Consider the following 13173-nt stretch of genomic DNA (forward strand, 5'->3'; position numbering starts at 1 on the left):
CCACTAGAAAGGTCCATCTGTTTTGCTCGTCCCTCCCGAACCAATGTTTTGTCGTAAGATCCATGCCTTCCTTTACTAGGAGTACTTGCCAATGCTTTTCAAGTACATATTGTGGTGAGCTGGATAGCTGGTGGTCTAATGAAGGCAGAATTGAAACACATTGTCTTTACTGAACTACCAACGCTGAGTGCCCTACTAGCAGTACTTGCCTGTGCATTGGTGGTGCCCCTGCTTTGCTGCTCACTTTGATCCCTGTTGTTGCAGGCAAAACTTCACTTTGCATAGCTCATCCAAGATTGAACTTGTTTTTTGTTTTCACCATAGTTGAACTGAGCTTTCGAACGATTTTGCGGACACAAGAATGTCAAATTCTTGCAAACATCATTTGAATTCTCAGCTCCCGGGTTGAAATTTTGTTTGATGTAGGTGTGTCATTTTTGTCTCAGCGGGCATGCGAGCTGGCGAGCCATGTGAACGGCACGTTGTGGAACACGTAGTCATCCAGAGTGACATAATGTCGCACTGTAGACGTACGCTTTTCACCGATCTTCATTGCTCGATTTCAAGTGTCGTGTACCTGCATGTTTGGACAAAATAGTGAAAGATAAAGGCTGGATCGACTTCACGAATCGTCTTCTATATATGGTCGATCAGCACACCCAGCAAGCCCCCAGTATTGTATACCACCCTCTCAAGTTTCAACAGCCATACACTGCACAGCCAGCCGCACGTCGCGCGCGCCATGGTTGTCGACGACGCCACCGCCGGCAACGGCATGCCCGTGCACAGCTACCGGCTGTCGACGGTGGTGCCGGGGTCGGTGACGGGGGAGGCGGTGGACTACGAGCTCGCCGACGCCGACCTGCTCCACAAGCTGCACTACCTCCGCGCGGTGCACGTGTTCCGCGCCCCGGCGCCGGGCGCCGCCGCGGTCACCGTCCGGGACCTCAAGGAGCCAATGTTCCCGTGGCTGGACATGTACTTCCCCGTCAGCGGCCGGCTCCGGCGGCGCCAGGCGGAAGCCGACGGCGAGAAAGCCGAGGCGGCGGCGGGGCGGCCGTACGTGCGGTGCAATGACTGCGGCGTGCGCATCGTGGAGGCGGCGTGCGACGCCACCGTGGACGAGTGGCTGGAGGCGGAGGCGGAGCGCGGCGGGCTGAGCAAGGCGCTGGCCTACGACAAGGTGATCGGGCCGGAGCTCTTCTTCTCGCCGCTGCTCTACGTGCAGGTCATCACCTCTGCATCCCGATTTGGATTTGACTTTTCAAGAACTTAATACGCCTGCTAAAAACATACTAAGGGAGTTCTCCTTAACCATGTTATTTGATATCATGAGATGGACGCCACAACAAGGCTGGAAAATGTAGTGACAACAATTTTGTTTGAACGAATAACACTAGACAGTGCAGAAATAACCACCAGTAACGGTTTCTTTTAGCATATGTTTGTACAAATTGAAGTTCTATTAGCTACTCTACACGATACTACCTCCGTTCCTTTTTAGTAGGCATATCGGAATGTAAAAGGGTCTTTAGAACTATGATTCGGCCATCATTGTTTCTTATAATATATCACCAATTGCTAAAAAAAAATCAATGCCATATTAAAAAGATATTTGAAATATGATATAACTTTAATATACTAAGCATGTATATGATTTCGCTAATTATTGGTCAAAAACTTTGAAACTTGAGTTTTCAAAGTCCTAATACACGTGCTAAAAATGAACTAATGGAGTACATCTTAAAATGTTAATACCCTTCTATATAAACTTGATCAAACTTATAATAATTTAACTTAGGACAAATCAATGCAGTGGTTGTACGATAAATTGTCTTGTATAGAAAATTACTAACTTGAAACCTAACTAGTGCCTTCTCTCTCTAATAGAGACACTAACTGCTGCAGAGTACAATGATCTTTAAGTTTCAGAACATGGCGCATGTAAAAGTGAAATTACGACTTTGTCCTTCTCTACCGTACCAAAAATCTTGAAGCATGCATGTTCTCATAGCAATTGATTTTTTCTGGCCCACCAACTTATGAAAGAAACAGGGGAAAAGGTACAATGAATTGAAGATACATGCATGTACAGCAAACCTTCAATGCTGATATGCAACCTTCGTTGACATTGAACGACAATCAACCACGCCTTATAACATGAGAAGGACTGAAGGAGGGGATCACAAATATAAATGGTTTTATGTTTGTCATAAGCCATTTTTAAAAAAGTATTTATCCCAAGTCAAACTTATTTAGTTTTCACCATTAGTAGCTAAAAATACAATTAGTTATGCTAATGCTATAAGTTTGATGCTATAATATTCTTTTTTTTGAAACGAACGGATATACCGATTATTTTATATTAAAAAAGAGTGCAACAGTGAATAAAGACGATAACATACCATAAAACTAACAAAGACAAGCATCAACAACTAAAGAATACCATAACCACCTGGCCTTGACACCCTTTGTAAAAGTACCGCTCTTCCTAGCCACAACTCCATGATGCTCACAGATTTACCATGGTAAATAATATCATAGTGTATAATGTTTTTTAATAAAATATACAAATTGTTATCGAAATTGCACCTTATAGACCATGTTATTAATGTCCTAAATTGCTTAGGTCCTAAATTGGGCTATTATTGCCATTAAACTTTTTTTTGAAGTAAAATTGGCATTAAACTCAAAGTGGCAAGTGATTAACAGGTCACCAGCTTCAAGTGCGGCGGGATGGCCCTCGGCTTCACGTGGGCGCACCTCATCGGCGACATCCCCTCCGCCGCCGCCTGCTTCAGCACGTGGGCCCAGCTCTTCAGCGGCAAGAAGCCCCCGGCACCCACCCTGCGGGACCCACTAGCCCGGCCTCCGTCAGCCGCCGCACCTGCTGGCGTGACGGCCCCACCGTCGGTCAAGGCCACCGCCGCGCCCGTCGGCGACCACTGGGCGGTCCCCATCACCCGCGACATGGTGCCCTTCTCCTTCCACGTCACCGAGCAGCAGCTCGAGGGCCTTCAGCTCGGCCGCCAGGTGGGCACGTTCGAGCTGGTCGTGGCGCTGATGTGGCGCGCTCTGGCCGCGATCCGGGGCCCCGACGAGGAGGAGGCGACGCGCACGGTGACCGTCGTGAGAACCACCAACCCGGTGCCGGCGACGAGCGGCGGCCGCCTGGGGCTAACCAACGAGCACCGGATCGGCCACGTCATCGCGGTCGGCCCGTCGTCGCCGGCGGCGGCCGACGTCTCGAAGCTGGCTGCGCTGCTGGCCGGCGCGCGCCTCAAAGGGGTCGGCGCAGTCGCGGCCGCGGCGCTGGCGGGGGCGGAGGACGCCGACGTGGTCGTGTACGGTGCCAACCTGACGTTCGTGGACGCCGAAAGCCTGGACGTGTACGGGCTGGAGCTCGGGGCGTGGCGCCCCGCGCACGTGGAGTACGCCGTGGACGGTGTCGGTGACGGCGGCGCGGCCGTCGTGCACCGCGACGCCGGCGGGCGGGGCCGCGCCATCGCGGGCGTCGTGCGCCGAGGCGAGGCGGACCGCCTCCGCGCTGCTCTGCGTGACGCGCTGCGCGTTGCTTGATGATGATCGATCGAGCTATGTTGCTTTTCAGGTTGAATAAAGAATAGTCTTGCAGGCAGTTTATTATCTATTGCTAGTTCATTGGAATCTACCGTAACAGAACCGTACGTGTCTTCAAGGTTTTCAAGTTTGAACTTTGAACTTGTAAATCTAATGCGTGTTATGAACTTTTGATAATATGAATTTGCTATGTTTGGTAGACAGGACGGCAAGGGACTTTAAATAATCACCGGTGTCAAATAATCTACAACATGAGAAATAGTGCATTACCATGATAGCCATTTCAAATGCGCCTTAAAAAATGAGTGTGATGGGTCAACAATTAATGTGGCAAAAATAATCGAGAATTGACTGATTGTTCCTCATCTCTTGGTTATGGTGCTTCGATACTACTTCCTCCAATAATCTTTAATCTTTGAACTAACCAATATTAAAAGTCCAAGATTAGATGAGAGGCCAGTCCCCGAGGAACATGGGGCGAGGACTAGGGTTCGAACCTCCTCGCTGGTCCGCTCTGCACCCTACCAGGGGTACGACCAACTAGGCAGCCTAGTTCTCCGAACACTACAATAATTTATATCTTTCCCTATATTTTTTAGCAAGTGGTATAGTGTTAACACCATTAGTATTTTTCTCTAAGTGACCGACAGTGTTTGTAGTATAGATTTCTATCTTCCCCTGCTGCCTACGGTTTTACTCCCTCCGTTCCAAATTGTAGATCGTTTTGACATTTCTAAATATATAATTTTTGCTATGTATTTAGACATTTCTAAATATATAATTTTTGCTATGTATTTAGACATAGCGTATATCTAGATGAATAGCAAAAAGCTATGAATCTAGAAAAACCAAAACAACTTGCAATTTGGAACGGAGGGAGTAGCAATTATGAACAAAAGCAATCCTGTACAAACTCATTACCCACAATTTTTGAACTAACTATAACCGTTGGCCACTAATTATACGAGGAAACTGTTGGGAAAATTGGTAAGCTTTGAGTGGAAGGTCAGATGTAGTACCACATATGTATGGCAAATGCTCGATGATGCCGTTCATCCATATCACAGGGAGAGTGGAGGGCACATAGAAGAAGATAAAATAAAATCCTTCTCTTTCAAGTAAAGTGGGCAGGAACCATATCATTGTGGTCCTAAAATGCGCTGGTCCGGCTAGAACCTAGAAGATACAAGAAAAGCATCACTTGATATACACCCTTGCTCTTCTTGCAAGAAACGTACAAAGGGTGTCCTCAGCTCGCACTCTTCTGCCACTACAAAAGAAAGGAACATGGACTCAATTCGCGGCTTTTGAGTAATCATATCATTGTTGTGCATGCACTGGCCAAGCTCCCCATGCCACACAGCCGGCCAGCAACAAACATATTCTTGGGTATTTGGCTCCAATAGGCCAAGCATTCATCCATTCTAAAGGTATGCACGAATACTTATAGGCTTAATTATATATAGCTCTTTGATTAATTAATTGCACTCCTTTATCATTTCCCTTGATTCCTCTGCGTGAAATGAAACATATTCTTTAGATTGATAATGTAACGTTTTGTACCTTCCGTGTTTTTCATCCGTGTCAAACTTTTGGGACAAAAAATATAGATACGTTGGGTTAATCCTTAGCTTTTACATGAAGTGAGGACGAAAGTATAAAAGAGATGGTATGCGTATGTGAATCTCTTCCACTTGGGAGCTAGACCATAAGCAGATTTGTTACCTAAACCTAGGTATGGATTCGGATAAGATACGTATGGAATCAAATTCGGATAGCACTTTTTTACCACATTTTAATTCGAATTCGAATACGGATAATGTTGGATACGGATAAGTTTTAGATGGCTTCGTTGGGTACTTTATTCTTTGCGGATACGGATAATGTCATATATTTCACATTTTTTTGTTGAATACGAATTTGGAACCGGATAGAGAAAAACACTAAAAATCGAATCCGGATACATCCATTTGACATCCACATTAAAAACGAATACGGATACGGATATCCATATTGATATTTTTAGCGGATACAAATTCGGATAATTCGGATTTCCAGACATTTATATCTATCCCTACCTAAACCTCTTCCCCTAGGTGAAGAACCATGAGGGAACGTTCAATAGTTTAGACGGCTGCTGTCTGCGAGTATACGCCATATCACATATAGACGATAAAATCGACACTCTGTCTGCAAGCTATTAATTCATTTATGAATCCATATAACCATGACGATCAAGTATTAATTGATCTTTGTATGTTATTTTGTTGCTTCATTGAGAGGATGTATGTCAAATACAATTTGAATAAATATATGACATGTATTTGCTAGTTTCACTCATCATTTATATATAAAATAGCTTATTGTGTTTGTGTCTCTTACGTGTGGGACTCGTGGTCTACGTGGTCAATGTATTTTTTCACATGAAAATTGAGAAACCAAAGCACTGCCCATATCCCGTGAGTTCCTGCACCCATCGTTCTCATCCGGTCCTTCCCATCCTCCTCTTCCTCTCTCTCTAGCTTTCTTCCCCTCTCCAATCAACAAAAAAAAAATCAAGGTGGAGTAGAAGGGCGAGTAGAAAATCAAGTCACAGCTTCTTGCCGAGCTTGTGCAAGGCGTCAGGTCCAGACCTGCACGCAGCAGCGCGGGGGCAGCATGGCCTTGCCAGAGCGACGGCAGAGGTGCCAGGCAGCCCGGGGCAACGCCGCAGCAGCCCGGTGCCGGCGCGGGGGCAGCCTGACGGCATTGGTGCAAGGCAGCCCGCGCAACGCCGCACCAACCCGGCACAAGCGCGGGGCAGCCTGACGGCAGCGCCACAGCAGCCCGACGAAGCACTAGCAGGGGCGCAGGGGAAAGCCCGACGGCGGCGGCGCGGGAGCATCCCGACGGTGTCGCCGGAGCAGCGCGGCTGCCAAATCCCGACGACCTCGGCTCTATGATGGTTGATGGGCATTCGATTTCAGCATGAAATTGCATAGAGGGTCGGAGAGATTTTGCTATGCGGCGTGCAGTGGTTGCGAGGCCGTCGTTTTGCTCTGGGAGCACGAGCCAATGCAACACTGTCGTTTCGTGAAGCGACGATACAGTTCTCTCACCTTATTAACTATCTGCCAGGTAGGAAAAGGATGCTGATGTGGCAACTCGCAGATGGCATAATAATTGCCGTTGTACACGTGCTAGTTTACTCATCTACATGAGGAATAAAAAATTAAAAAATACTGAGACCCTTGGACCCTTGCTTGTTGGATGGGAGCTCAGCTTTTGTGTGGGAATGTGTGGCTCATTATTCCAATGAAGCAATGGTCTCTGCTAAGTTTATCCTTGTCATTTCTGTCATTTTTTAGATTCCCAAAAACTTCCTAACAAAAGTGTCATGTTAAATGAGATTACTTTTCGTTGTGATATGATATAGCAACAAAAATAAACCCATACCAATGCAGAGTAAATTTCTTGTTTGGCGTAGATTGATATATTTCATTTATACTACTTACATGTTTTAGTTATGCTTGTCAAAATTTTTGGGACAAAAAATGCTTCATGTAGTTTCTCATAAAAAGTACATGTTTGCACCCTAATGAATATCAATAAGACAACTTTTATCATAAGCAACGCACTTAAAGTTGTGAGAAGTGAATTAATATACAATGAATGTTGGGTAGATGTCCTATACTAATTTCCTTTTCTCCTTTGCATATTTGTTGGTTTTTAATTTAGTTCCCCTCGCCCAGTTCATGTCTTGAGTAAGCGATAACATCTCTCCACTTTTCTTCCAGTTACTTTCAGGGGAAAATAGTCAATTTTTGCCCAATTTTCTTTATTTTTGGTTGACCTGAAACCATTACATTATTGTTCCCAATAAACAATATACACTATAAAAGTTCTATATTGGACACCTTGTCTCTAACGGATTGTTTGGAACCATAGTGTGAGGTTGGCTCTAACTTATGAACCATCTAACGAGGTGAATCTCAAGGTTCGAAACCGTAAGAGATATATAAGGCTTATTCTCTCTTCGGTATAAGGTTTATTCTCTTCAGTTCTAAATAAAATTTGTAAGAGATACTATCTCCCACGGTTACCTTTATTTGTAGTTCATAAACTTTTATTTTAAGTGATCCTAAGTTTCAGCCAATAAATGTCAAAATGAATAAAATTATCTTTACTATTAATAACAAAATATGTGTGGGATGCTAAGATGGGATGGCGTGAGGGGAGTAAGTGGTAATTATGTATCCGTGGCAGAAAAGTATGCTCACCTTTGACGGAAAATCTATCATGTCTGTGATCGGGGGTAACCTCATTTTTTCAACGTCCATATACTACATTAGTTGAATCGTTATTATCACATCAAATTATCTATGGGTTAAAGGTAAGATCATCTTTGATGGAAAATCTTTCCAAGCCTGGGGTGGCCTCATGTTTTGGCCCTCATTGTTCCACCCTCGAGCTATCACTGCCACAACCAATTATCCGTGTCAGAAAAAAGAGGGACACTTAACTTTTTTACCACCCTTATGGATGATACTAAATCCTCCTACCACCGGCAAACGGACCCATCTAACAGGAGATTTTGCTTCCCATCCAGTGGGGAAACCTCTTTCGGAATCACGATATATGCTCATGTACTAGTCCTTGGATCAGTAGCTAATTCACGCACTTTTTACAAAAAATGATATCAACATTCCAAATTAAATATACCTTATTTAGGCCAAACGGAGGTTCACCAGGTGTATACGGGTGGATGAACAAGCATCGTCGGGGTAGGCTCATGTGTCACAGACGACCTTTAGTGTGGACATAACCTTAGCATCCTATGCTTTACTTTCACACTTGGTTTTCAAAAGAACTCACGCTTCATTCAAAGAGTCTAGTTGTAGGGCATCTCCAAAAGGAATACCCAGTGAGATCGCGTGGCACTAGCATCGAAAGTTAAGGAATGACTCCAACCTTTTATAAATAAGGGGTTCAGAGTCTCCTATTATTCCAAGTGTCTAAGACGTTCAAAAAGTCAAGAAGGACTATTTAGTCCAGAAAAGTTGACTATAACAATCGCATGAAAATACTTTATAAACCAAAAAATGCGATAAGTGTAACATAGCAGATTAATAATGTTAGCATAATTTTATTACACATGCTCAACAGGGCATAAACAGATCAAGGGATTGATTCGGACTTTCCTTTACCAATGACTTATTTAATTCATGGTTCTTCTCGGAATATTCATTTTTTATGCATTGTTGACTAGTTGAAATGTACTTCTAAGCTATTGATCAGCAAAAGAAACAACCAAGCAAGCAAACAATCACACGTAGTGGTTTGGGTTTGGTTTGCAGTAGGGTTTTGATTTTGGATTTGAGATCGAGGGTAATCAAACACCATCCATGAAAATTGTTGGGCCGGTGAACGATGCAAGGTTACTAGGGTTTTGATTTTGGATTTGAGATCGAGGGTAATCAAACACCATCCATGAAAATTGTTGGGCCGGTGAACGATGCAAGGTTACTAGTTGGCTGGTATGGTTATACCTACTAAGAGGAACAAGGATGCTGGGGTGGTTGGGATTGGGTGGAAAATGATGATTTGATGAAAGGGCCTAGAATTTTAACATGGTAGTAGGGTTCACGATGATCGGATCAAGAAAATGTGTGAAATGGAGCTTGGGTGCATGCAACGTGAAAGAAATAAAGGTACTAAAATGGACCTAGGGTTTTAGAAACTTTGTGGTAATTTTGGGAATTAAAAAGGATGAAAAAGGAATTTCATAAGTTCGTGCATGTAAGATTGTAGGAAACTTGTTGTGCTGTTATAGCCACACACTAACATATATACGTTATCGTATAACCAATAGGTGGTCCCAGGCATAACAGATGAGATCTTTTATGGTACACAATACTAGGCTATACTAGTGTTTGAAAAGAATTAGTATAAATACATCTAATGGTCAAGATTAATTGTATACTACTGAAAAATTCACCTGTGGTATGGGTATGTAGTACACATGAGTAGTATATGAGTATCATGCTAAACGAACATAAATAGTATCACTATAATATTTTTTTGACACCATCATAAAGTCTACAAATCATTCCATTTGGAATTTTACTTTTTACAATGTAATAATTACTAAATTACCCATAATGATGGACGGTTAGATCTTCCCTATACTATATACTACTAAGTGGTAGTATTGTGCACTGTAAAAAGGCTCTAACAGATCTGGTGCGGAATGAAGAGCTTGATCAACTATTTAATGACTGGGAAATTTAACTGCTTTTGCTTCCCAGTTTCACACTGCAGTTATTCCTCTTCTTTGTTGGTAGCCTTTGGCGACGTTGCAGTTATTCCTCTTCTTTGTTGGTAGCCTTTGGCGATGTTGGACCAATATGTTCCTTAGAAATTATTTTATGGAATCTCCAACAAATATCGCGATTATACTCCTAGAAGTATCTGATTTCGATGATATAGAACACATCCGCAGCTCGCTAAATTTTGAAACATTTTGAATCGGGTGGGTGGGTATCTGCAATAGTGAGTGGATATTTGTAACAAAATGACTTGTGGGTTGAAGTGGTTTATAGGGGTGTTTATGCAATTTTACCTTGTAGAGCCTTCATTTATCCAGGGATATCATATGGCGATAAAGATAAACCCATATGTATGCATGATCACTAGGGTCAAAGAGTTTTATAGAATAACTTTCTTGCTATGTGTGGATGGTGCTAGACTGGTATCTTTATTTGATGACTCATGGTAGTATATCATACGAACTTTACATTCATGCATGCAAGATTGTAGGAAACTTATTGTGCAGTTATAGCCACACTAACCTGTATACCTTATTGTAACCAACAGGTGGTCCAAGACAACTGATCTGGTGCAGAAATGAAGAGCTTGATCAAACTATTTAACGACTGGGAAATTCAACTGCTTGTGCTTCTTAGTTTCACACTACAGTTATTCCTCTTCTTTGCTGGTAGCCTTCGGCGGCATTGGACCAATATGTTCCTTAGGTTCTCAATATGGATGGCTTATTTGGGAGCAGACATGGTTGCGGTTTTTGCCCTAGGCTACCTATCTCGACATGTGGGTTCCACCACTGCTGGAAGGGACACATTAGGGAGAGCCCAACCACTGGCCTTTTTCTGGGCACCCTTCCTCCTCGTCCATCTTGGTGGGCAGGACACTATCACTGCATTTTCCATGGAGGATAACAATTTATGGTTGAGGCATTCGTTAAATATGGTGGTGCAGGTTGTTCTTACTACATATATTTTATGGATGTCTATTGGAAGGCACAACATGCAGCTTCTAATTTCAGGAATATTCATTTTCGCTGCGGGAGTTATCAAGTATGGAGAAAGGATCTGGTCCCTCAAGTATGGGAGTATGGAAAGCCTCGAGAGCTCCACTGGGAATCAATATATGCAACAGCTTGCACGATCAGTTGATGTGGACGCTGGCTATCCTAGAACTGTCTGCACTGGACTGCGTTCGATGCCGAGAGTTCATCAAGTCTTCACCAGTCGTTCCTCCGATATTGATATGGACGAATCCAGGTTGGACGACGATGAGTTGTTCAAGTTGGTGGGCTTTGAGCTTGGCATGTTGCACAATGATCTCTACACCAAGGCTGTTGTTCTCAGAACAAGGACCGGAATTATACTACGTTGTATCTCTCAAATAACTGTGATTGTTGCCTTCGTGACGTTCCTTGTTTCAGGCAACAAGCACAGTTACCATAGAGCTGATATTGCAGTCACATATTCACTGTTTATTGGTGGTTTTTTCCTGGATTTCTGTGCCATTTTTATATCCTTGAGGTCCCCGTGGACTTGGTTGTGGTTGAAGGCTCGAGGGTGTAACATGCTTGCCAGGTTCTCTTGGTTTCTTTTTTCCAACGACGCCATTGGATGGTCGGAGAAAAGGACATTGCGGTCAATTGTAGCTGGGCAGTACAACTTGAGGGGTTGGTTAGTGCATACTGAACAGCCAAGGTCGTTCTTTAGTCCACTAATGATGACGGTGAGAAAGTCGCTGACACTATGTGGTGCCCAGGAGGATAAAATATTTTGGTTGAGCAAAATATTAGGCTGGGAGTACGCCAAAGGGGACAAAATAATGGAATGTCTCCAAAGCAAGATGTATGGTAGGTGGTATTTTGCATATGCGACTCCTCGCAGTGTATGGAATGAGTATGAGAAAATAATGGAATATATCCAGGGTTTTGTGGGCCAACCAAAAAATTCTGAACTCAATGATTTTGGCAATATGCTTGTCTACATGCATATACAAACAGAGGCACACCTGAGGGAAGACCTGTTCTCGGACGTGGAAAGCACTGTGTGCCGGCAACTGTCCCGCTACATGATGTACCTCCTGGTTACCCACCCTTCCTTGCTGGCTCTCGATACAAGTGCAGTAGCTACGCTGGATTTGTGGCGAGCAGCTGCTAATTACAAGTGCAGTAGCTACGCTGGTGACTTTTGGGAGCGGATCAATCCTTGGTCATCCAGCACGGAAGCATTGCAGGATCTCGTTGACTTTTGGGTGTGGGTGATCATGTATGCTGCGGCCAAATCACGGTCGGAGATGCACGCGGCGCTGCTGGCCAGAGGTAGTGGAGAACTCCTCACCTTCGTATGGCTGATCCTGGCCCACCTTAAATGGCGCGATCTTTCCGGCCTGTCCTGGTTTCGCAAGATGGATCATAAGGAATTTAATAGGACCGGTGTATTTGGTCAGGTACGCGGCCACTCACCAATTTCTGGATTTGAGCATTAATTTATTATGTGTTAGCGTTAGATCTCTAGCACTCCCTCCATCCCAAATTATATATACATGTTATTTTGACTTTTTCAGGTGTATAGCACCTTATCTAATAAATTTACTAGCACGGGTGTATTTGCTAAGCAATTCTACGTACATTCTACTACCAGCAGTTTTTTTAGTATATATTGAAAGATACAACCCACTAGCACATGTATCTTATCATGGTTGTTACCTTTTCTGTTAGTTGTTTCGTTGATCCCAAATTAATTAAGTTTTTTTTACCAGCGGTTTTGAGATGCTGAACGGACACCCGACCGGCCATTAGCCTCAAACATTGAATGTCTTCAATGCTCTTGGAAATATAGGTGCTGCCAATTATTGACATCACAATATTGATCGTTCCCCGTCGACATTGTGTTTTACCATCCGTTTATACCTTAATTACTATTGCTTTTCGCTCTTCCCCTCTTTAGTTGTAATTGAAACTTGTGCCTCCTGATGTATTGACAATAATGATTGTGACGACCTTGTGAAATATTAGTTGCTGCTTGCACCGTCATATTGATGATGCACAATTCTAAGTATGTTCTGTTTGGAAGGGCTATTTGGTCGGATGAGTTGCTTTTTCCTAGCATTAACCTATTTGGTGGATTTTTTTGGAAGTTTGTTCTGTATGTCAACATGGACTTCTTTTATTTGCCTATGACTAAAGGCCTCCGTCAAAAGAATGGACATGATCAGCATCACTACTTGTCGCGGAATAATTCCGGCAGTCCACCACGAGACTATCCATGGTGATAGATTGTTTGGAGAGGATCACTG

General features: G+C 43.5%; 2 protein-coding genes across 2 annotated transcripts; both read left to right on the forward strand.

The window, feature by feature from the left end:
* Nucleotides 1–416: 416 nt before the first annotated feature.
* Nucleotides 417–3782, forward strand: LOC101781791 (protein ECERIFERUM 2). The gene is made up of 2 exons (XM_004972524.2): nt 417–1228; nt 2713–3782. The coding sequence occupies exons 1-2, from the start codon at nt 743–745 to the stop codon at nt 3577–3579; spliced, it is 1353 nt and encodes a 450-aa protein (XP_004972581.1). The 5' UTR covers nt 417–742; the 3' UTR covers nt 3580–3782.
* A 943-nt stretch (nt 3783–4725) lies between these two features.
* LOC101770349 lies at nt 4726–12574 on the forward strand. The gene is made up of 2 exons (XM_004974285.2): nt 4726–5009; nt 10435–12574. Exon 2 carries the CDS (start codon nt 10465–10467, stop codon nt 12361–12363), a length of 1899 nt encoding a protein of 632 aa, XP_004974342.1. The 5' UTR covers nt 4726–5009; nt 10435–10464; the 3' UTR covers nt 12364–12574.
* The last annotated feature ends 599 nt before the right edge of the window (nt 12575–13173 follow it).

Source organism: Setaria italica, chromosome VI (genome assembly GCF_000263155.2).
Source record: "Setaria italica strain Yugu1 chromosome VI, Setaria_italica_v2.0, whole genome shotgun sequence".
In the NCBI taxonomy this organism is placed as follows: domain Eukaryota; kingdom Viridiplantae; phylum Streptophyta; class Magnoliopsida; order Poales; family Poaceae; genus Setaria; species Setaria italica.

Bases quoted from the DNA above. Each gene is read 5' to 3' on its own strand.
- LOC101770349 (XM_004974285.2), top strand. From the start codon at position 10,465: ATGAAGAGCTTGATCAAACTATTTAACGACTGGGAAATTCAACTGCTT.
- LOC101781791 (XM_004972524.2), top strand. From the start codon at position 743: ATGGTTGTCGACGACGCCACCGCCGGCAACGGCATGCCCGTGCACAGC. The intron at 1,229-2,712 runs GTCATCACCTCT...AGTGATTAACAG, and splicing joins CGCCGCTGCTCTACGTGCAG to GTCACCAGCTTCAAGTGCGG.